The 23,848-nt window shown below is 63.2% G+C and overlaps 1 protein-coding gene across 1 annotated transcript; it reads right to left on the reverse strand.

The window, feature by feature from the left end:
- Nucleotides 1-84: 84 nt before the first annotated feature.
- DRC7 (dynein regulatory complex subunit 7) lies at nt 85-23,581 on the reverse strand. Its single transcript, XM_054170290.1, is given in 18 exon segments — nt 85-355; nt 1,440-1,517; nt 1,850-1,989; nt 3,118-3,309; nt 4,505-4,615; nt 6,873-6,983; nt 8,013-8,228; nt 9,560-9,771; nt 10,487-10,615; nt 11,952-12,080; nt 13,567-13,639; nt 15,675-15,737; nt 16,642-16,854; nt 17,662-17,808; nt 19,318-19,512; nt 20,646-20,771; nt 22,140-22,314; nt 23,448-23,581. Coding segments are annotated over 18 exon segments (2,715 nt in total).
- Nucleotides 23,582-23,848: the final 267 nt, after the last annotated feature.

Genomic DNA, 23,848 nt, shown 5'->3' on the forward strand with positions numbered 1-23,848 from the left:
GCACAGCCAATAGGAGGAGGAGGGCGCCGCAGCCGCGGGGCCGCCGTTTTGCGGCGGGGCGGAGCTGGGCCTGGCTGGGCCGCCCTAAGGGGTCCGTTCCGGGCCGGGGTCCGTTCCGGGCCGGGGTCCGTTCCGGCTGTGCTGCGTGGGGCGCAGCGGTGGTACCGTTGGGGGCCTGCCGCGGCTGTGCTCCAGGGCTGCCGCCAGCGCGTTCCCCCAGGAGGCGGTGCCGGCTGGGCGCTCCCGGGGCTCGCCGCCTCCCGAGGCTTCTTGGCAGGGGACGCCGGCGTCGGCTCCCTGGAGCTGTGCTGCCCCTGGCGACTCAGGCCCGCCGGGACCAAAGGCTGCTTCCCCTCTAGGGGCAGGGGGGGGGCTGAGATGCAGCCACAAGGCTAAAGCCCTTCCCTTCCCCCCCTTCCTTCCTGCAGCCCCCTGCAGCTCCTGGAAGGCCACCAGAAGGTCTCCCTGGAGCCTTCTCCTCTGCAGCCTGCACAACCCCAACTCTCTCAGGCTGTGCTCAGAGCAGAGCAGCTCCAGCCCTCTGCTCAGCCTCCTGGCCCAGCTCTGGACACCTTCCAGCCCCTCCAGAGCCTTCCTGGCACAGAGGCTCCAGAGCTGGGCACAGAGCTGCAGCTGTGGGCTCAGCAGAGTGGAGCAGAGAGGCAGAATCCCCTCCCTGGCCCTGCTGGCCACACTCCTGCTGCTGCAGCCCAGGCTCTGCTTGGCTCTCTGGGCTGCAAGTGCTCCCTGCTGGCTGCTGCTGAGCCTCTCCTCCCCCAGCACCCCCAAGGCCTTTGCTCCAGGGCTGCTCTCCAGCCAGTCCCTGCTAGCAGTGCCTGGCATTGCCCTGAGCCAGCTGCAGGACCTTGCCCTTGGCCTTGCTGGTGATCTTCAAGGTCCCTTCCAAGCCCTTCCATGAAGCTGTGACTCCCAGCTGGCTCAGGCCTGAGCAGCAGTCTTTGCTGGGTGGTTTTTAGGGAGCTTCCAGACAGGAGTTCTTGTTGGGCACTGCCAAGCCCCCACTCTTCCAAACCCCACATTCTAAAGTCCCTGCCCAGCCTCTAGCAGTGGTGCTTGGGAGCCTTTCACAAGGCTCAGCAGCAGCCCAATGATTTCCTGTCCTGCTCAGGGCTTCAGCCTGCTGGGAGAGAGCCTAAAAGATCCCAAACATGCTCCCTGCTCCTGTTGGCCAGCAGCTGGGACATCCTCAGGCTCCAAGAGGATGGAGCTGCTGGAGGCAGCTCGGTGCAGATGGCTCTCAGGGAGAAGGGAAAAGGCAGCGAGAGGCTACAAGCTCAATCAAACCTGATGAATAGTGGAGGCTTTACTGGGGAAGAGGGTTCCAGGGGTGTTCTGTGCTGCTGCAGGCTGGTGCTGCAGCAGGGCTCTGCAGTGGCTGGTGGGGAGGAGGGCAGGCAGGCAGCCCTCAGGCTCAGGACAGGGCCGAGGCCAGGCGAGGATCCTTCTGCAGCTTCTCCTCCAGGGCAAAGTACTTCTGCACTGCCCTCTGCTTCTCACTGGGACAAGGAGGGAGTACCACAGGGATACAGAATGGTTTGGCCTGGAAAGGGGCCTCAAAGATCAGCCAGCTCCAACCCCCCCACCATGGACCCCTCCCCCCAGCCCAGGCTGCTCAGGGCCTCATCCAGCCTGGCTTGAGCACCTCCAGGCAGGGGGCAGCCACAGCTTCCCTGGGCAGCCTGTGCCAGGCTCTCCCCAGCCTCACTGCCAACAATTCCTTCCTCCTCTCCACTCTCAATCCCAGCTCTAAGCCCTTGTGCCTCCTCTGTGTTCCACAGGAGAGCTCCAGGGCTGCCCTGCAGCCTGCCCAGGGCTGCATCCCCGGTACCTGCTGAGCCTCTGCTCTGCAATCCGGATCTGAAGCATGGTTTGAGAGCAGCCAGCCAGGAAGTCCTCCTCCTCCTCCTGGCTGAGCTGCCCCTGCTTTTCCCAGAGCCGCTGCTGCTGCTGCTGCAGCTCCGCCGCCGCCTGCGGGGGGAGCAAGGCAGCAGAGGTCAGGGCAAGGCAGAGCCAGGAGCGAGGCACCGGAGCAGCACAGCCCGGGGAGTGCAGGCAGCTGAGGTGAAGGAAACCACGGAGCAGAGCTGGCAGCCAGCGAGTTTGAGACGGGGGCTGACAGCAGAGGAGCCCCAGGGGAGCCCCGAACGCTGTGAGAGGCTGCAAGGCACAAACACTGCCTCAGCCCAGCCCAGCAGCAGCCCTGGCTCAGGCAGGGGCTAAATTCCACCCCTTGGAGCTGTTTTGTTCTGTGATCTCCTCCAGCACCACCCCTGCAGGCACGCTGATGGCTGTCCTCAAGGAGCCACAGGAGGTTTCGTTCATAAGAGCCATGGAAGTGTTTGGGTTGGAAAAGCCCTCTGAGCTCATGGAGAATTGTCAGGGCTGGCAGGGAGCTCAGGGCTCAGCCAGCTCCAAGCCCCTGCCACGGGCAGGGACAGCTCACAGCACAGCAGGTTGCTCACAGCCACCTCCAGCCTGGCTGCAAACACCTCCAGGCAGGAGGCTTCTCCAGTCCAACCAACAACCCAACCCCACCACGGCCATCAAGCCATAGCCACAGGGCTCTGGGACACCTCCAGCCATGGGGACTCCACCACCTCCCTGGGCAGCCTCTGCCAGGCCCTGACCCCTCTGCCACCAAAGACATTTTGCCTCCTCTCCAACCTCAGCCTCCCCTGGCACAACCCCAGGCCAGGTCCTCTCCTTCCATCCCCTGAGCCTGGGGAGCAGAGCCCAGCCCCAACCTCCCTGCAGCCTCCTCCCAGGGAGCTGCAGAGAGCAAGGAGGTCTCCCTCAGCCTCCTCTGCTCCAGGCTGAACCCCCCCCAGCTCCCTCAGCTGCTCCTCCCTCCCCAGCCCTGCTCTCCAGACCCTTCCCCAGCTCTGTTGCCCTTCCCTGGCCCTGCCCCAGCTCCTCAGGCTCCTGCTGGCAGTGAGTGGCTCCTTGCCTGCTGTCCCACTGAGATCACAGCAAGCTTGGGCTGGGAAAGGACCTTAAAGACCTTCTCGCTGCAGCCCCCTGCCTCCTTCCCCCGGCCCTGGGTGGGGGCTGTGCCGGGGGCAGCCCTTGCAGAGCCCGCAGCGGGGCTGGGAGTACCTTCTCTAAGCGAGCCTGGACGATGTCGATTCTGCTGCTGAGGCACTGCCGGAGGTCAGCCAGGCAGCCCTCCCGGGCTCGCCGAGCCTGCCGCCGGCTCATCGCCCCCCCGTGGCCAGCGGCGACCAGGAAAGGCTCCAAGGGGTCCAGCTGCTGCTCCTCCGGCGCCGGCAGCCTCTCCTCTGCTGAGCTCTTCTGGGGGGCAAAGGGATGGAGAGGGTCACAGCCTCCCCCCACCCCGGCAGGGATGCCCTTCCAAGCCTGGTGCAGCAGAGAGGCTGGGGGGAAGGATCCAGCCAGAGGGACCTGGAGAGGCTGGGGGGGAAGGGATCCAGCCAGAGGGACCTGGAGAGGCTGGGGGGAAGGGATCCAGCCAGAGGGACCTGGAGAGGCTGGGGGGGAGGGATCCAGCCAGAGGGACCTGGAGAGGCTGGGGGGGAAGGGATCCAGCCAGAGGGACCTGGAGAGGCTGGGGGGAAGGGATCCACCCAGAGGGACCTGGAGAGGCTGGGGGGAAGGGATCCACCCAGAGGGACCTGGAGAGGCTGGGGGGAAGGGATCCACCCAGAGGGACCTGGAGAGGCTGGGGGGGAGGGATCCACCCAGAGGGACCTGGAAAGGCTGCAGAGCTGGGCCCATGACAACCTCATGAGGTTCAGCAAGGACAAGGGCAAGGTCCTGCAGCTGGCTGAGGGCAATGTCAAGCCCAGAGCCAGGCTGGGGCAGGAGGGGCTGAGAGAAGCCTGCAGGAGAAGGCCTTGGGGGTGCCAGGGGGTGCCAAGGTGCCCAGGAGCCAGCCCTGGGCCCTGGCAGCCCAGAGCCAGCTGAGTGCTGAGCTGCAGCCAGAGCAGGGAGAGCAGCAGCACAGGGAGGGGATTCTGCCCCTCTGCTCTGCTCTGCTCAGCCCCCACCTGCAGCACTGCCTCCAGCTCTGGGGCCCCCAGCACAAGGAGGACCTGGAGCTGCTGCAGAGGCTCCAGAGGAGGCCACAGAGATGCTGAGAGGCTGCAGAGCCTCCCCTGTGGGGCCAGGCTGGGAGGGTTGGGGCTGTGCAGCCTGCAGAGGAGAAGGCTGCAGGCAGAGCTGAGAGCAACCTTGCAGGAGCTGAAGGGCTGCAGGAGAGCTGGGGAGGGACTGTGGGCAAGGGCTGGGAGTGCCAGGAGCAGGGAGAATGGCTTGGAGCTGGCAGAGGGCAGATTTAGCCTCCCTTTCCTGGTGGGGGGTCAGTGAAGCTCTGCTGACTGAACCCCTGCTGGGGTTTGGCCCTGCAGGTTTTGATGATGCTCCTGAGCTGCCTCACTGGCAGCAGCAGCAGCAGCAGCAGCAGCTTGCTGTGGAGCTCTCTGTGTCCATGCAGCCCCAGTGGGGATGAATGAAGCCTCCCTACCCTGGCCTCCTGCTGCTGTCTCCTCTTCTCATCCCTTTCTGCATCAGAGAGGGGAAGCAACAGCTCCACGGAGGCCTCTCTGCTCTGCCGGATCCTCAGGATGTCCAACACCTTCCAGAGGGTCACAGGAGAGACTCCCCTCAGCTCCTGCCCCCCTGGCAGCACTGCCCCCTGCCTGGCCTGCTGCTGCCAGGGCACAGCTTGCCCTGGAGGCTCAACAGAGGAGATCTGCACGAGTGTGTCCATGCTTGGAGAAGGGGAGGCTGAGGGAGACCTCACTGCTCCCCCACAGCTCCCTGAGGGGAGCCTGGAATTGGCCCCTCTGAGCCCGTGGAGAAGGTGGGGAGGGACTGCCTGGGGTGGGACAAGGGGCAGTGGTTTGAACCTAGAGCAGGGGAGGGTTAGGTTGGGCAGCAGGAGGAAGCTCTTTGCTGTGGAGGTGCTGGAAGGGGCTGCCCAGAGAGGTGGTGGTGGTGGAGGTGCCCATCCCTGGAGACACTCAGGGTCACACTTGATGGTGCCCTGAGCACCCTGATCTAGTGCAGGATGCCCCCATGAAGGGTGGCTGCCTAAGGGGGGAGACTCCCTTTTGCCAGGGAGGAGAGCAGGGCTGAGGAGGGCAAGTTCCTGCTGGGGAGACTCCCCTTGGGCTCCAGCAGGAGCTGAGACTCCTGAGAGCACCCTATCCAAGCTGCCTGTGGCCTGGCTGGGAGGGGAATGATGCTGCTGGTGCCCAGAGGGCCATGACAGTGGTGAGAGAGCTGGCAGCCCTCTGCCAGGGGAGGAGAGGCTGGCAGGAGCTGGGCTGGTTCAGCCTGGAGAGGAGAAGGCTTAGGGGAGACCTTATCAGCACGGAGCAGTGCATGGAGGGTGGCTGCAAGGAGCCCCAGGGAGGAGACAAGGGGTGAGGAGGGCAGGTTCCTGCTGGGGAGACTCCCCTTGAGCTCCAGCAGGAGAGGTTTAGCCCCTGGGCACAGCCAGGCACTGGGATCAGCTCCCAGGGGCAGCAGAGGAGTGCCCTGCAGTGGGCACTTTCAGTGCCCAGCTTGCCAGGCTGCAGGGCAGCTGACTGCAGCTCCCCCCTGCCCTGCAGGGCTTGGCCCAGCTGCCCCTTGGGGTCCCTCCCAGCCTGGCACTCTGTGGCTCTGGGAGCATTCCCTCTCCAGCTCCTTCTGGAGCTCTTCCTCCTCACTAACCCAGGCAGACCTTGAGGCTGCCAGCTCTGGCTCCAGCTGCTGGGGTGGTTGCATTCAACCCTGGAGCCCTGGCAGAGCCTGGCAGGCAGAAGGGTTGCTCACAGTGGGCACAGTGTGACCTGCAGCTGCTCCCACAAAAGGCTCTGGGAGGACTGCCTGGGAATGCCCAGCAGCAGCCCCACACTCTGCAGCCTTTCTTCCCTCTGGCCTCCTCCCCAGGCAAAAGGCAGCCCAGGAGGGACATGGACCTGGTGGAGAGGGTCCAGAGGTGAGCCAGGAAGATGAACCAAGGGCTGGAGCAGCTCAGCCAGGCTGAGGGAGCTGGGGCTGTGCAGCCTGCAGAGGAGAAGGCTCCAGGGGGACCCCAGAGCAGCCTGCCAGGACCTGAAGGGGCTATAAGAGAGCTGGGGAGGAACTGTTCCCCAAGGCCTGCAGGGCCAGGCCCAGGGGCAGTGGTTTGGGATGAGAGCAGAGCAGGTTGGGATTGGATGTGAGGAGCAGGCTCTGCCCCAGGAGGCTGCTGGAGCCCTGCAGCAGGCTGCCCAGGGAGGTGCTTGAGGCTCCTCCAGCCCTGGGGATAGCCCAGGTCAGGCTCAGCAAGGCTGTGAGCAGCCTGCTCCAGCTGGGGAGGTCCCTGCTGGGTGCAGGGGGTGGGACTGGAGGAGCTGTGGAGGTCCAACCCAAACCATTCTGTGATTCTCTGTCTCCAAGCCATGCTCTGCCCTTGCCCTCTGAAGTTGTCTCCCTGAGGATGCAGAGCAGGAGCTGGAAGGTTCATGCCTGCCATAGATCAGGCCCAGAGGTCCACAGCTGCTCATTTCTGGACCCCCCTCCCACCCCCCCCAGGCATGGGGACTCCACCACCTCCCTGGGCAGCCCCTGCCAGCCCCTGCCCATTGCTGCACCTAACCTGGCCCTGCCCTGGGGCAGCCTGGGGCCATTCCTGCTTGTGCTGGTACTTGGAGCAGAGCCCAGCCCCAGCCTCCCTGCAGCCTCCTCTCAGGGAGCTGCAGAGAGCAAGGAGGTCTCCCTCAGCCTCCTCTGCTCCAGGCTGAACCCCCCTCAGCCCCTCCTCACACCTCCTGCTCTCCAGACCCCTCCAGCACCTCGATGGCCTTTGCTGCCCAGCTTTGCCACTCAGCTTTGCCAGGGGGTGGCCTCCTCCCTCTTACCTCTGCTTCAAATTGCTGGATCTCTTCCTTCAGCTTCTGCTCTTCCCCTGACAGCTGCTGGAACAGTTGGTACAGGTGGTACTGACTCTTCCCCTTCCCAGAGGACCCCACCTGCCAGCAGAGAAGCCAAACTGTGCTCCCTGGCTGCAAGGGACCAGGTCCTCTGCCGACAGCAAGTGGCAGAGCTCTGCTGGAGTCCATGCAGCTGGACTGACTCAGCAGGGGGACAGCAAACTGGTGGCCAAGAGTTTATTAGACCTCCCCTGGCAGCTGACAGCTGGAGGGAAGGATCCCTCCAGAGGGACCTGGGCAGGCTGCAGAGCTGAGCCCAAGCCAAGCTCATGAGGGTCAGCAAGGCCATGGGCAAGGTCCTGCAGCTGGGGCAGGGCAACCCCAGGCACTGCTAGAGGCTGGGCAGGGACTGGCTGAGAGCAGCCCTGGAGGAAAGGCCTTGGGGGTGCTGGGGCAGGAGAGGCTCAGCAGCAGCCAGCAGGGAGCACTTGCAGCCCAGAGAGCCAAGCAGAGCCTGGGCTGCAGCAGCAGAAGTGTGGCCAGCAGGGCCAGGGAGGGGATTCTGCCTCTCTGCTCCACTCTGCTGAGCCCACAGCTGCAGCTCTGTGCCCAGCTCTGCAGCCTCTGTGCCAGGAAGGCTCTGGAGGGGCTGGAAGGTGTCCAGAGCAGGGCCAGGAGGGGGAGCAGAGGGCTGGAGCTGCTCTGAGCACAGCCTGAGAGAGTTGGGGTTGTGCAGGCTGCAGAGGAGAAGGCTCCAGGGAGACCTTCTGGTGGCCTTCCAGGGGCTGCAGGGGGCTGCAGGAAAGCTGGGGAGGGACTTTGGAGGGTGCCAGGGAGGGACAGGACTGGGGGGGATGGAGCAAAAGGAGAAGTGGGGAGCTGGAGATTGGCTGTGAGGAAGAAGTTGTTGGGCAGGAGGGTGGTGAGAGCCTGGCCCAGGCTGCCCAGGGAGGTGGTGGAAGCCTCCTGCTCAGCCCTGGAGGTGTTTGCAGCCAGGCTGGAGGTGGCTGTGAGCAACCTGCTGTGGGGTGAGGTGTCCCTGCCCAGGGCAGGGGCTGGGAGCTGGCTGAGCCCTGGGCTCCCTTCCAGCCCTGGCAGCTGCCTGCTGTAAGCAGCTCTGCTCCACACCTCGTAGGTGATGCACATTTCATGGTTCTGTAGGATTTTATGCCCTTCCATGTCCCTCTCTGCCACTTGGAAGAATTCCCTCTTGGAGGCAGTGATGTATTTGTCATCCAGGTGATACTTCAGGTGGATCTTCCTCTCTGGGATCATGAAGATCCTTTCTGCTACATCTTCATCAGCAGGCTTTGCTGGGTCTCTGTGGAAGCACTCCCTGATCAGCTGGGGAGGGGGAAGAGGAAGAGGAAGAAGCAGATTGGACAGGAACAGATAGCTGGCAGAGGCTGGGGGAAAAGCCAAGCTGAAACCTGGCCTCTTGTGCCTGGGCTGTGGTGGCTTCCCTTGGGCTGTGGCCCTGCTCTTCCCTGGGCCTGATCTGAAAAGCTCAGAGCTGCTTGGAGCACTGCAGGAGTGGCATGGAGCCATGGATGGGGTTGGGTTGGAAGGGACCTCAGAGATCATCCAGTGCCAGCCCCCTGCCATGGGCAGGGACCCCTCTGCCCAGCCCATGCTGCTCAGGAGCCAGCTGAGAAGCTGTGAATGACCACCCCTGCAGCTGGCATGGATCCATGGAGGGGTTGGGCTGGAAGGGACCTCAGAGATCATCCAGTGCCAGCCCCCTGCCATGGGCAGGGACCCCTCCCCCCAGCCCATGCTGCTCAGGAGCCAGCTGAGAAGCTGTGAATGACCACCCCTGCAGCTGGCATGGATCCATGGAGGGGTTGGGCTGGAAGGGACCTCAGAGATCATCCAGTGCCAGCCCCCTGCCATGGGCAGGGACCCCTCTGCCCAGCCCATGCTGCTCAGGAGCCAGCTGAGAAGCTGTGAATGACCACCCCTGCAGCTGGCATGGATCCATGGATGGGGTTGGGTTGCAAGGGACCTCAGAGATCATCCAGTGCCAGCCCCCTGCCCTGGGCAGGGACCCCTCCCCCCAGCCCATGCTGCTCAGGAGCCAGCTGAGAAGCTGTGAATGACCACCCCTGCAGCTGGCATGGAGCCATGGATGGGGTTGGGCTGGAAGGGACCTCAAAGATCATCCACTGCCAGCCCCCTGCCATGGTCAGGGACCCCTCCCCCCAGCCCAGCCTGCTCAGGAGCCAGCTGAGAAGCTGTGAATGACCACCCCTGCAGCTGGCATGGAGCCATGGATGGGGTTGGGTTGCAAGGGACCTCAAAGATCATCCAGTGCCAGCCCCCTGCCATGGGCAGGAACCCCTCCCATGGGCAGGGACCCCTCCCCCCAGCTCAGCCTGCTCAAGGCCTCATCCAGCCTGGCCTGGAACCCCTCCCCAGCCTCCGTGGGCAGCCTGTGCCAGGCTCTCCCCAGCCTCCCTGCCAAGGATTCCTTCCTCCTCTCTCCAGCCTCAGCCTCTCTCCTCTCCCAGCTCCAAGCTGAGCAAGCCTTGGAAGCCCCGCTTGGAGCTCCGCCTCGCTTGTGCCCACTGAGAGCGAGCCCAGGGCCCTGGGCAGCAGGGGTGGCAGGGCAGGGGGGTGCCAGCGCCAGGGGGGTGCCAGCGCCAGGGGGGTGCCTGCCCCTGCCCCGCTCCTACCAGGACCGGCCGGAAGCCCCCCGGCGGGGCTGGCTCGCCGGGGGCGGCGGCGAGCGCCACCTGCCGGAGGCGCAGCAGGTCGGCTCGCCCCACGAAGCGCTGCTCCAGCCTGCTGCCGCCCGCCGCGCACTGCTGCAGCCCGTCCGCCCGAGCCTCGGCGTAGAACTCCAGCCTCTGCTCAGCCTCTGGCTCCAGGGAGCTGTAGGAGTGAGCTGGAAAAGTGAGAGAGGGTAGTGGAGGTTGGCGGGAGCCAGCAGCCAGAGAATCACACAGCAGAGAGCTGGTTGCAGGGGGGGGAAAAAGCTCTCCGAGGGCATCCAGCAGCCCAACCCCAGCCTGGGCACCAAAGCCTGGCCCCCCAGTGCCATGGCCACAGGGCTCTGGGACACCTCCAGCCATGGGGACTCCACCACCTCCCTGGGCAGCCTCTGCCAGGCTGGCACCAAAGACATTTTGCCTCCTCTCCAACCTCAGCCTCCCCTGGCACAGCTCCAGGCCAGGTCCTCTCCTTCCATCCCCTGAGCCTGGGGAGCAGAGCCCAGCCTCAACCCCCCTGCAACCTCCTCCCAGGGAGCTGCAGAGAGCAAGGAGGTCTCCCTCAGCCTCCTCTGCTCCAGGCTGAACCCCCCCCCAGCTCCCTCAGCTGCTCCTCCCTCCCCAGCCCTGCTCTCCAGACCCTTCCCTGGCCCTGCCCCAGCTCCTCAGGGTCCTTAGAATGGGGGCCCACAACTCCTGTGAGCAGAAGTGTGTCCAGAGGAAGCCTCTGAAGCCTCTTCAGCAGCCCCTGAATCAAAAGCACCTAAGAGTGTCAGAGTCTCTGACTGATCAAGGTGATTCACCCCATGAGCTTGCTGCCCCCCACACTTCCAGAAGGGCTTCAGCTGAAGTCCCTCAGCTGCAGGGGCTGCCAGAATGAGCTGGGATTACCTTTAAGATGGAAGGGGTGTCCTGGGCTGAAGTAGTCAGTGGTGAGCTGTGTTTGTTTGTTGATCTCTCTCCTATCCAGCATGTCCTCTCGGTGCCTGAACCACTCCCTCACCTCCTCTGCTTCAGTACCTGGCAGGACACAAAGCTTCCATCAGGCTGTTGGAGCTGCTAAGGTTCACCTGGGGAAGGTCTAAGTTCACCCAAGAGGTCTGGGCCAGCAGCCTGTGCTGCTCCTGAGACACAGCAGGCACTGGAGCTGGCCCTGTGCACAGGGGCATTGGGTAGATGAATCCCCACCTAGGTTTGAGCAGAGGAGGAGGCTGAGAGGGAGCTGAGCAATGGCCAACAAGAGCTGAGGGCTGGGGGGCAGGAAGGGAGGGCCAGGGACAGCCTCTGCTCACTGTGCCCTGGGGCAGCACAAGAGGCAAGGGCTGGAAACTGCAGCCCAGGAGCTTCCAGCTCAGCAGGAGGAAGAACTTCTTGGCTGGGAGGCTGCCAGAGGCCTGGAGCAGGCTGCCCAGAGAGGTTGTGGAGTCTCCTGCTCTGGAGCCTGTGCAGCCCTGCCTGGATGTGTTCCTGTGCCCCCTGGGCTGGGTGCTGTGCTCCTGCTCTGGCAGGGGCTGGCACTGGGAGCTCTCCAGAGGTCCCTTCCAACCCCTCACATCCTGTGAGCCTGTGACCTATCTGCCTCCACCCATGAGCACCCCCAGGCTGCTTGCTCAGTGTGTTCACAGCATCACAGAATGGTAGGAGTTGGAAAGGACCTCTGGAGATCACTGAGCCAGAGCAGGGGCAGGTAGAGAAGGTCACACAGAACACATCCAGGCAGGGCTGCACAGGCTCCAGAGCAGGAGACTCCACAACCTCTCTGGGCAGCCTCCCAGCCAAGAAGTTCTTCCTCCTGCTGAGCTGGAAGCTCCTGGGCTGCAGTTTCCAGCCCTTGGCTCTTGTGCTGCCCCAGGGCACAGTGAGCAGAGCCTGGCCCTGGCCCTCCCTTCCTGCCCCCCAGCCCTCAGCTCTTGATGGCCATTGCTCAGCTCCCTCTCAGCCTTCTCCTCTGCAGCCTGCACCCCCCCAGGGCTCTCAGCCTCTCCTGCCCAGGCAGTGCTGCAGTCCCTTCAGCAGCCTTGCAGCCCTGCCTTGGCCTCTCTGCAGCAGCTCCCTGTCCCTCTGGAGCTGGGGAGCCCAGAGCTGGAGGCAGGATTCCAGCTGTGGCCTCCCCAGGGCAGAGCAGAGCAGAGGGGGAGGAGAAGCTGCCTGGCCCTGCTGGCCACACTCTGCTGAGTGCCCCCCGGGCTATCGTCGGTGTTCGGGTGGAACTTCTGCTCTTCAAGCCTGTGCCAGCCACCCCGTGTCCTGTCACCGGGCAGCACTGCCCAGAGCTCGGTGCCCCCCCGCCGCCAGAGCCCCCGGAGCTGCTGGCCAGCAGCGCTGAGCCGTCCCGGCCGTGCCGCAGGCTCCTTACGCTGCCGGTCGGTGTAGGTGGTGCAGCGAGCCGCCAGCCCCCGCCCGCCGCGCTGCGGCCCCCAGGTCTCCAGCTGGGCTCTCCGGTACAGCATCACCTTCCTGCCCCCGGCACAGCGGCTCCGCAGCGCTGCAGAGGCGGCACAGAGCCGGAGAAAGACTCACTCCCTGCTGCACGGCCCCGGAGAAGGGCTGCCAGAGGCAGAGGTCCCTGCCAGGGCACACCACGGGGGGAGAAGGGAGAAGGGAGAAGGGAGAAGGGAGAAGGAGAAGGGAGAAGGAGGAGGAGGAGAAGGAGAAGGAGAAGGAGAAGGAGAAGGAGAGGAGAAGGAGAAGGGAGAAGGGAGAAGGAGAAGGGAGAAGGGAGAAGGGAGAAGGAGAAGGGAGAAGGGAGAAGGGAGAAGGGAGAAGGGAGAAGGGAGAAGGGAGAAGGGAGAAGGGAGAAGGGAGAAGGGAGAAGGGAGAAGGGAGAAGGGAGAGGATGGGGAAGACCAGGTTGGAAAAGACCTTTCAGATCACCCAGCCCAACCTAGCACCCAGCATCATCTGATCAACTCAACCATGGCACCAAGGGCCTCATCCAGGCTCTCACTGGACACCCCCAGGGGTGGGGACTCCACCACCTCCCTGGGCAGCACATCCCCAGGGCCAATCTCTCTTGCTGGGAAGAATTTCTTCCTCACCTCCAGCCTAAACCTCCCCTGGTACAGCTTGAGACTGTGTCCTCTTGTTCTGGTGCTGGGTGCCAGGGAGCAGAGCCCAACCCCCACCTGGCTACAACCTCCCTTCAGGGAGCTGGAGAGAGCAAGAAGGTCTCCTCTGAGCCTCCTCACAGCCAATCTCCAGCTCCCCACTTCTCCTTTTGCTCCATCCCCCTCAGTCCTGGCCCTCCCTGGCACCCTCCAAAGTCCCTCCCCAGCTTTCCTGCAGCCCCCTGCAGCTCCTGGAAGGCCACCAGAAGGTCTCCCTGGAGCCTTCTCCTCTGCAGCCTGCACAACCCCAACTCTCTCAGGCTGTGCTCAGAGCAGAGCAGCTCCAGCCCTGTGCTCAGCCTCCTGGCCCTGCTCTGGACACCTTCCAGCCCCTCCAGAGCCTTCCTGGCACAGAGGCTGCAGAGCTGGGCACAGAGCTGCAGCTGTGGGCTCAGCAGAGTGGAGCAGAGAGGCAGAATCCCCTCCCTGGCCCTGCTGGCCACACTTCTGCTGCTGCAGCCCAGGCTCTGCTTGGGTCTCTGGGCTGCAAGTGCTCCCTGCTGGCTGCTGCTCAGCTTCTCCTCCCCCAGCACCCCCAAGGCCTTTCTTTGCTCCAGGGCTGCTCTCTGTACTTTATCCCTTTCTCCTCTCACTTTTCTCTGCCTTTCATGGGCAATCAAGTTTTACTGCTGCCTGAAGGGAAGCCTCTGCTGTGGTGCCTGAGCTCCTGCACTTCAGGATCACAGCAAGGAACCTCCAGGAGTTCCCTGTCTGGCTGTGCCACTGGAGGGCAAGCAAAGGGCAAAGGAAGAATAGAATCAGAGACCTGTTCCAGGTGGGAAAGCCAAGATCACTGAGGCCAACCTCCAAGCTAAGACCACCCTGGGCATTAAACCCTGCCCCCTCTGTGCCCTGGGTACCTACCTTGGGGAGAGAGCTGAATTTGGGCTACCCATGAGGGGGGCATAGCAAAGCTCCTGGCTGCCTCCTCCTTTCCCTGCTGAGACAGAGGCAGAGGTTTGCACTGGGGGGCAGCTTCTCTTCCCTGCCCAGCTGCCTCCCAAAGGGTGTGGGGAGGCAAACAAGAGCTCAGCTCACACCAGGATGTGCTGGCCCTGGGGTGGCACAGTTCTGCTGGCCACACACAGCCTGGGGCCAGAGGCAAGCAGCACACCTGGAAGGAGGACATCACTGCACCAGGGAATCAGAGAGTGGTCAGGGCTGGAAGGGAGCTCAAGGCTCAGCCAGCTCCAAGCCCCTGCCATGGGCAGGGACACCTCACCCCACAGCAGGTTGCTCACAGCCACTTCCAGCCTGGCTGCAAACACCTCCAGGGCTGAGGCAGACTCTGACTGGCACAACCCTGCTCAAGCCCAGGGAAGTGACCTTCTGGCTAGACAAGGGATGGACATGACAGCAGCATTCAAATCCTGGTTCAGCTCTGGGCTCCTCACTGCCAGCAGGACCCTAAGGAGCTGGGGCAGGGCCAGGGAAGAGCAACCAAGCTGGGGAAGGGTCTGGAGAGCAGGGCTGGGGAGGAGCAGCTGAGGGAGCTGGGGAGGCTCAGCCTGGAGCAGAGGAGGCTGAGGGAGACCTCCTTGCTCTCTGCAGCTCCCTGGGAGGAGGCTGCAGGGAGGTTGGGGCTGGGCTCTGCTCCCCAGGCTCAGGGGATGGAAGGAGAGGACCTGGCCTGGAGTTATGCCAGGGGAGGCTGAGGTTGGAGAGGAGGCAAAATGTCTTTGGTGGCAGAGGGGTCAGGGCCTGGCAGAGGCTGCCCAGGGAGGTGGTGGAGTCCCCATGGCTGGAGGTGTCCCAGAGCCCTGTGGCCATGGCACTGGGGGGCCAGGCTTTGGTGCCCAGGCTGGGGTTGGGCTGCTGCTTGGCCTGGATGAGCTCAGAGAGTTCTCCTCCTCCAACTTCTGTGATTCTCTGACTCCAAAAGTGACCATGGAGAGTGCTTTGCTCCCTGGGCACAGGCTGGGGAAGCAGATAAGAGGAGGGAACATGCTGCTCCTGGTGCTCCCCCATCCCACTCTGCTTCTGTAATCTTCTCTGTCAGGCTGTGTCCTCCTCCCAGGACAGCATGTCACTGTTTGCCTCAGTCCACAGCACTTTGGGGTCTAGCAGAGCACATTTTCCCTCTGCATTTGGTTGGCAACTTCACCTAGCAGCCAGGGAGAGCCAGCAGGGAAAATGCATCCAAATATTGCTCTGAAATGATTTCATCCCAAAGGTTTATGCACTGGAAGCCTGCAGGGACCTCTGGCCCCTGAGGCCACCTGGGAAGAGCCACTTTGGGTCCTGCTCCATTGATTAGAGAATGGCTCAGGTTGGAAGGGACCTCAGAGATCATCTACTCCAACTCCCTGGGCAGCCTGTGCCAGAGGCTCAGCTCCCCTCTGACCCTGCTCTGCCTCAGCCCCAAACCCTTCCCCCCTGGCCTGGCTCCAGAGCCCCTCAGCCAAAGTCTCTCTGCAGCCTCCCTGCAGGATCCCTTCAGCTCCTGGCAGCAGCTCTGAGCTCCCCCTGGAGCCTTCTCCTCCCCAGGCTGCACAGCCCCAGCTCCCTCAGCCTGTGCTCCCAGCAGAGCTGCTCCAGCCCTGGCAGCATCTCTGTGGCCTCCTCTGGCCTCCCTCCACAGCTCTGTGGCCTCCTGCTGCTGGGGACAGCAGAGCTGGAGGCAGGGCTGGAGGGGAGGGCTGAGCAGAGCCCAGGGGCAGGATCCCCTCTGCTGCCCTCTGCCCACCCTGCTCTGGCTGCAGCCCAGGCTGCAGTTTGCCTTCTGGGCTGCATGAGCAGACTGCAAATCATCAGAGCTGTTGAAGATCTAAAGAGAGGCTGCAGTGCCAGCCAGAGCTGGGCAGAGCATCAGTGCTGTGCCCTGGAGGGGGCAACAGGCAGCTGTGTGTTAGCCTGCAGAGGCAGCAGCTCCACAGAGCCCCCTGAGAAGGAGAGCCATGGCTTGGGGCACTCACCAGATCCTCCTCAGCTCTCCCCAGGAACTCCTTTTCCTTCTTAGCAGCTGGGAGAGGCCTGCTGCTCCCTGAGAGGAATGCTTCCCAGCAGATTCCATCCTCCAGGTTAAAGAGGAGGTCCTAGGGGCCACACAGGAGAAACCCACTCAGCTGCAGGGCAGTCTCACAGGGCCTGAGACTAACCTGCAGGCAGCTGCTGCAGGACTGTGGTGCTCTGCCCCTGGCACCAGGGGGTTCAAGGCTGCAGGCAGAGCCTGGTCACAGCCTGGGCTGGCTGCTGGGACCATGAAGGCATTGCCTGTGCCTAGAGGGCTGCAGATTCCTTCCCCTGTGCCTCTGCCATGGATGGAAGGAAGTTGGTGGGAAGGCTTCTGCCACCCTCACCAGGGCATGCACAGCCCCCAGGCCAGGCTGCCCTGCCTCAGATCCTTCTCTCCCACACTCCTCAGCAGCTGGGGAGCAGCTGGGGTGTGGGAAGAGCCTCACCAAGGTTTTCCTGTCCTGAGCCAAACATCTCCTGCCTTGCAAGTGTCCAGCCAGCCTCAGAATGGGAGCTCCAGCACTGCCCTCTCCCTAGCCTCAGGAGACAGGAGGAGAGGACCTGGCCTGGAGCTGTGCCAGGGGAGGCTGAGGTTGGAGAGGAGGCAAAATGTCTTTGGTGGCAGAGTGGTCAGGGCCTGGCAGAGGCTGCCCAGGGAGGTGGTGGAGTCCCCATGGCTGGAGGTGTCCCAGAGCCCTGTGGCCATGGCCCTGGGGGCCAGGCTTTGGTGCCCAGGCTGGGGTTGGGCTGCTGCTTGGCCTGGATGAGCTCAGAGAGCTTTTCCCAGCCAAAGAGTTCCATCATTTGCTGCCTCTGGACCCAGGAGGAGTTCCAGAGTGTCCCTGACTGGAGCAGCACCAGCAAGAGCCAGCCCAGGGAATGACTGAGTGGAACCTGGGACCCCCACTGAGCCTGGGCTGACGCAGGCCTGAGGCTGGGCTGGCTGTCCCCTCCCAGGCACAGGGCTGTGCAGGGGCTGCTCACCTTGCAGCCATGCCTGCAGTCCTGCATTCACCAGTAGTTGCAGTGGTTCCAGATGCTCTCAATGCCCAGGAAGTTCTCATCCTGGGTGCTGTGGTCCTGCCCGTGAAGGGGTTGATGAAGAAGGGCTCAGCAACTCTCTCTCCCAGACAGGACCAGAACCCAGGCATGCACCCTCAGACCATGCCAAGGGTCAGCCTTGGGCCTCTCCTCTTCCTGCAGGACAGGGGACAGCAGAAATGATTCCATTTTATTGCCACTTCAGCCCAACCCAATGACCTTCTAGGCTGGGCAGGGGCTGGCTGCAGAAAGAGCAGCCCTGGAGCAAAGGCCTTGGGGGTGCTGGGGCAGGAGAAGCTGAGCAGCAGCCAGCAGGGAGCACTTGCAGCCCAGAGAGCCAAGCAGAGCCTGGGCTGCAGCAGCAGAAGTGTGGCCAGCAGGGTCAGGGAGGGGATTCTGCCTCTCTGCTCCACTCTGCTGAGCCCACAGCTGCAGCTCTGTGCCCAGCTCTGCAGCCTCTGTGCCAGGAAGGCTCTGGAGGGGCTGGAAGGTGTCCAGAGCAGGGCCAGGAGGCTGAGCAGAGGGCTGGAGCTGCTCTGCTCTGAGCACAGCCTGAGAGAGTTGGGGTTGTGCAGGCTGCAGAGGAGAAGGCTCCAGGGAGACCTTCTGGTGGCCTTCCAGGAGCTGCAGGGGGCTGCAGGAAAGCTGGGGAGGGACTTTGGAGGGGGTGAGGGAGGGCCAGGACTGGGGGGGATGGAGCAAAAGGAGAAGTGGGGAGCTGGAGTTTGGCTGTGAGGAAGAAGTTGTTGGCCAGGAGGGTGGTGAGAGCCTGGCCAGGCTGCCCAGGGAGGTGGTGGAAGCCTCCTGCTGATGCCTGGAGGTGTTTGCAGCCAGGCTGGAGGTGGCTGTGAGCAACCTGCTGTGGGGTGAGGTGTCCCTGCCCGTGGCAGGGGCTTGGAGCAGATGATCTCTGAGCTCCCTTCCAACCTGAGCCATTCCATGATTGTATGAACTCACCAGGACCTTCTCCACTTCTTTTTCCTTGTTCTCCTGAGCAGCTCCAGCCTCTGCCTGCTCCTTGCTCTCCTGCTCAAGCTCAAGCATTTTCTGCAGGTGTGGCAGGGCTTTCAGTCTGTACTTTGGGGGCTTCTCCATCCTCTCTTCTGCTGCCTGCCTCTACAAAAGCAAGAGTGTGGCTGTGAAACCCAGCAGAGGTCAAGAGGAGGGAGAAGATGTGTGGCTTACAGATTCCTCCCAGCCCCCAGCCCCTGGCAGCGTTCAGCTCAGGAGCTGCTGAGCAGGAGTTGAGTGCAGCCCAAGCAGCCTCTTGAGGCACAGAGCCCTGCAGGCTGCAGCCCACTGTGGGCACAGAGCTGTGGATGTGGTCTGCCTGGACTGCAGCAAGGCCTTTGCCACCATCCCCCACAGCAAGCTCCTGGCCAAGCTGTCAGCCCCTGGCTGGGACAGCAGCTCTGAGCTGGGTGAGGAACTGGCTGGAGGCTGAGCCCTGAGGGTGGTGGTGAATGGTGCCACAGCCAGCTGGCAGCCAGGCACCAGTGGTGTGCCCCAGGGAGCAGTGCTGGGCCCCAGCCTGGTCAATCTCCTCATTGATGATCTGGAGGAGGGGATGGAGTCCCTCAGCAGTGAGTTTGCAGCTGACAGCAAGCTGGGGACAGGAGTTGAGCTGGGAGGGGGCAGCAGAGCTCTGCAGAGGGACCTCAACAGGCTGGGCAGAGGGGCAGGGGCCAAGGGCAGGAGATTGAACACAGCCAAGTGCCAGGGGCTGCACTTTGGCCACAGCAACCCCAGGCAGTGCTGCAGGCTGGGGGAGAGTGGCTGAGAGCAGCCAGGCAGAGACGGAGCTGGGGGGAGTGGTGGAGAGCAGCTGAACAGGAGCCAGCAGTGTGCCCAGAGGGCCAAGAGGGCCAAGGGCATCCTGGCCTGGAGCAGGCAGAGTGTGGCCAGCAGGAGCAGGGAGCTCATCCTGCCCTGTGCTCAGCACTGTTCAGGCCACACCTGGAGCCCTGTGTCCAGCTCTGGGCTCCTCAGGTCAGGAAAGAGGTTGAGCTGCTGGAAGGTGTCCAGAGAAGGGCAACAAAGCTGGGGAGGGGTCTGGGGCACAGCCCTGGGAGGAGAGGCTGAGGGAGCTGGGGTTGGAGCCTGCAGAAGAGGAGGCTCAGGGGAGACCTTCTTGCTCTCTGCAACTGCCTGCAGGGAGGTTGCAGCCAGATGGGGGTTGGGCTCTTCTCCCAGGCACCCAGCACCAGAACAAGAGGACACAGTCTCATGCTGTGCCAGGGGAGGTTTGGGCTGGAGGGGAGGAGGAAGTTCTACACAGAGAGGAAGATTGGCCCTTGGGATGTGCTGCCCAGGGGGGTGGTGGAGTCCCCATCCCTGGAGGTGTTCAGGAGGAGACTTGAGAGGGTGCTTGGTGCCATGGCTGAGTTGATTAGGTGGTGTTGGGTGATAGGTTGGATGCGATGATCTTGAAGGTCTCTTCCAACCTGGTCTATTCTCTTCCACTCCACTCCACTCTCTTCCACTCCACTCCACTCTATTCTCTTCCACCCTCTTCCACTCCACTCTATTCTCTTCCACCCTCTTCCACTCCACTCCATTCTCTTCCACTCTGGAGCTCGGTGGGGGGCTGCATGCTGCCCACAGGGCCAGGGCTCTCACCTCCTGTGGCTGGCTGAGCAGGGGGCACAGCTCCAGAGCCTGGTCCAGGGCGCAGAGCTGGCGGGTGGCGTAGCCGTGCGCGCAGTAGGCGTCGTAGCCAGCCCCCAGCAGCAGGGAGCAGAGCAGCACGCTGAAGTCAAAGCAGTTCCCTCGCTGGCATCTCAGGATGGTGGTTGGGGAATAGAGGGAAGTGGGCTTGAAAGGGAGAGAAGCAGGGCTTGGCTTAGCAGCAGTGTGGCCAGCAAGGGTGCTCTGCCCCTGCTCAGCACCGGGGGGGGGGGGGGGCTGCGCCTCCAGCCCTGCCTCCGGCTTGGGGCCTCTCGCTCCGAGGACACTGAGGAGCTGCAGCAGGGCCAGAGAAGGGCAACAGAGCTGGGGAAGGGTCTGGAGAGCAGGGCTGGGGAGGGAGGAGCAGCTGAGGGAGCTCGGTGGGGGCTCAGCCTGCAGCAGAGGAGGCTGAGGGAGACCTCCTTGCTCTCTGCAGCTCCCTGAGAGGAGGCTGCAGGGAGGTTGGGCTTGGGCTCAACCTCTGCTTCAAAAAGTGACCATGGAGGGTGCTTTGCTCCCTGGGCACAGGGTGGGGAAGCAGATAAGAGGAGGGAACATGCTGAGGGAGCTGGGGGGGTTCAGCCTGGAGCAGAGGAGGCTGAGGGAGACCTCCTTGCTCTCTGCAGCTCCCTGAGGGGAGGTTGGAGCCAGGTGGGGTTGGTCTCCTCTCCCCAGGAACAAGCAACAGGAGAAGAGGAAATGGCCTCAAGCTGCACCAGGGGAGGTTTAGGTCGGCCAAGAGGAACAATTGCTTGCCCAGAGGGGTTGCCAAGCCCCCAGACAGGCTGCCCAGGGCAGTGCTGGAGGCCCTGTCCCTGGAGGGGTCTCAGAGCTGTGCAGATGTGGTGCTGAGGGCCAGGGTTTGGCGGTGAGCCGGCAGCGCTGGGGTCGTGGTTGCACTGCATGACCTTAAAGGTCTCTTCCAACCCAAAGGGTTCTGTGGCTCCACAGTGCTTGTCTGGGGAAGCTCTCAGCCCTTCCTCACAGCAGAGCTGTTCCATTCCCTTCATCACCCTCACAGCCTCCATTGGACCCTCTCCCTGTCTCTCCTGAGCTGTGGAGCCCACAGCTGGACACAGCACTGCTGCAGCGCTCTCAGCAGGGCAGAGCAGGGAAGGAGAACCCCTCCCCACCCCCCCCAGCCCTGCTGCCCCCTCCCTGCTTTGGCTTGATGAGGAAAGACTTTGGTAATCCCAGCCCCTGGGGTTTCCACACTGAGTCCTGCTGAGGGCTCCTGCTCACGGGGGCTGCTGCTGGTGGGACTGCAGCCCCTTTCTTACCAGTGTGAGAGGGCACTTGAGGGGCTCCATGGTGAGGAAATCAGAGACAAAGCTGGCACAGGAATCCCAGCTGTAGAGCTCTGCATAAGGCAGCAGGGTTGGCCTCAGGGTCGTGCTCACAAACTTCTGTGGGGCAGCAAGAGAGCTTTGGTCACCCAGCAGGGGGGTGCCTGGCAGCCTGCACACAGCCATCCCTGGTGGCTGCAGCAGCCAGGAACCCCCCCAGGAGCCTGGCAGCAGCACTGATGATAACCCTCCTCACATCTCCTGAGGTGCAAACTGCCTGGCACTGAGAAACCACCTCCTGGCCTGCAGCTAGAACCTGAGGCTCATCCCAGACGCCTGTGAGAAGGGGAGCCAGGTCTCCCCCAGCTCTTCTCCTAGCTCCCAGCAAGACAAACAGCTGCTGCCCCTTCCAGCTCTTACAGCCTCCAGCAGCTTTTGCCTTGCATGTTACAGGGGGTGGGGGGAGCTGGGCCAAGGTGCCCATCCCAGGTGCCTGGGGGTCCAGCATCAGGGCCAGCACCAGGCAGCGGCTGTGCACCTTGGGCCCAGTCCTGAGCAAAACCAGACAATGAACCTCCCCAGTTCCTTCCTTCCTTCCTTGCAACTGCTGCAAAATTCAGAGTGAGACCTCACCCTGGAGCCACAGCCCAGCCCTGTGGCTGAGCCTCAGCTCTTTGGCTTTGTCTCTGGGGCCTTTCCTGCCCCCTAAGCATCAGAGCTGTGAGCTGCCTGCAGCCTGCGTGGCACCACCGCCTGTGACCAGCAGGACGAGGGAGGGGATTCTGCCCCTCTGCTCTGCTCTCCTGAGTCACCACCTGGAGCACTGCAGGCCCTACAGGAGCCCCCAGCACCAGAAGCACCTGGAGCTGCTGGAGAGGCTCCAGAGGAGGCCACAGAGATGCTCAGAGGGCTGAGAACCTCTGCTGTGGGGTTGGAGCTGTTCAGTCTGGGGAAGAGAAGGCTGCAGGGAGACCTCAGAGCAGCCTTCCAGGACCTGAAGAGAGCTCCAGGAGAGCTGGGGAGAGACTTTTGACAAGGGCTTGCAGTGACAGGATGAGGAGCAATGGATTAAAGCTGGAGGAGGGCAGATTGAGAGGGGAGAGGAGGAAGGAATTGTCGGCAGGGAGGCTGGGGAGAGCCTGGCACAGGCTGCCCAGGGAGGCTGTGGCTGCCCCCTACCTGCAGGTGCTCAGGACCAGGCTGGATGAGGGCTTGAGCAGCCTGGGCTGCGGGGGCAGGTGTCTGTGCCCAGGGCAGGGGGCTGGAGCTGGCTGAGCTCTGAGGTCCCTTCCAACCCAACCCCTTCTGTGACTCTCTGCACCACTGTGTGCACAGAACGACATCCTGGCGCCCTTGGCCAGCCAGGGGTGCTCCCAGGGTGCTGTGTGCCTTACTGAGGGTGCTGTGAGCAGGTTCCTCTTCCCTTTGGCCAGGCAGGAAGGGCTGTATCCAGCCAAGGCCTGCAGGGTGGCCCCCAGCCCCCCATACCTCCACGCCGCATTCGTTGGCCGGGTGCAGGAGGAGCGGCTTGCGGTCAGGGCAGAGCAGGGAGAACTGCTGCAGGAAACGGGCAGCCAGGGCCAGCAGCTGCTCTTCCTTCACAGAATTGCTCCTGTAGGAAGCTGGCAACTGGGATGTGTCCACGGAGCTCCAGTCAAAAGGGCTCCTAGGGCAGGAGGAGGCAGAGACACTCAGGTGGAAGGCTGGGAGCGGCTGAGGCGCAGCGCGGCCAGGGGCTCCGGAGGGAGGGGAGCCTGGGCATCACATCCAAGGACATCAGGAGGGCACAGCCAAGCTTCCCTAGAGTGATGGGAAGCTGGTGAGGCACTCAGAGACTCTTACACAGTGTCCTGATGCAGCAAGGAATGAATGTACAGTCACAGGATGGCAGGGGCTGGAAGGGGATCACCCAGCCCATCCCACCCCCCCCCTGCCGAGCAGGGTCAGCCAGGGCAGGTCACCCAGGAGCGCAGCCAGCTGGGGTTGGAATGTCTCCACAACCTCCCTGGGCAGCCTGCTCCAGCAGCCTTAAACTGAAGTTGCTCCTCATGTTCAGCTGGAACTCCTGGAGCTCAAGTCTGTGCCCCTCGGGCACCGCTGACAACAGCCTGGTGCCAGCCTCCTGGCACCCCCCCCCTTGCAGCACCGATGAAGGGAGCTATGTTGCCTTGCTCACACTTGCCCACTCTTGAGCAGACACCCCAGGCTCTCTTACTGCCCCCTCCCTGTACACAGGGACCAGCCATGCCACCCACGTGTGCCACCTCCCCACGGAGCCCCGAGGGATCAGCCCTGCCCGTCCCAGGGGCTGCCAATACCTGGAGTACTGCAGCCAGCCAGGGGCACCACAGCACACAACAGACACTGGGGTGCTGGAGTGGGGGCAGAGAGGGGCAACAAAGCTGGTGAGGGGGTTGGGGACCAGGTCTTAGGGGGAGAGGCTGAGAGAGCTGGGGGTGCTTAGCCTGGAGAAGAGAAAGCCAAGAAGGAGACCTTGCTGCTCCCCACAGCTGCCTGGAAGGAGGCTGGAGTGAGGCTGGTGTTGGCCTCTTCTCCCAGGCAGCTAAGGACACTGCAAGTAAAAATGGCCCCAGGCTGCACCAGGGGAGGCTTAGGCTGGGTATGAGGAGGAAAAAGAGTGGCCAGGGCCTGGCAGAGGCTGCCCAGGGAGGTGGTGGAGTCCCCATGCCTGGAGGTGTGGCAGAGCTGAGCAGATGTGGCCCTCTGGGTGGAAGGTTGAACCTGATGCTCTCAGAGGCTTTTGCACCCCAAACAACTCTGTGACCCTGTACTTACTGCACATCACTTGGGGTGCAGGCTGGTTCCCCAGAAGCCTCTCTCTCCACCCCCTGCAGGCTGTCACTGATCTCCAGAGCCTTCAACTCTGCTTCTCTTTGCTCCTCTTCCACCTTCTCCTCCAGGACCTCCATGCTCCTTCCCTCCTGGGCACTGCAGGAGAGCACACGGCAGAGGGAACTGAAGGGTGGGACACAGCTCCAGAGAAACCCTGGCACTTTGGCCGCGGTGCTGCAGGGCAGGAGCCTGGCTGGAGCAGCCGCAAGTGGGACAGCGAAGGCTGAAGGCTGCGGCGGAGCCTGCGCTGGCCTCGGTGCCTGAGCTGCTGGACGCACAGAGAGCCGGGGGGGGGCTGGCAGAGCGCAGGCAGCTCGGCTCAGCAGGGGCACAGGACACCCCCG

The sequence above is a fragment of the Dryobates pubescens genome, chromosome 19 (genome assembly GCF_014839835.1).
Source record: "Dryobates pubescens isolate bDryPub1 chromosome 19, bDryPub1.pri, whole genome shotgun sequence".
Classification (NCBI taxonomy): Eukaryota; Metazoa; Chordata; class Aves; order Piciformes; family Picidae; genus Dryobates; species Dryobates pubescens.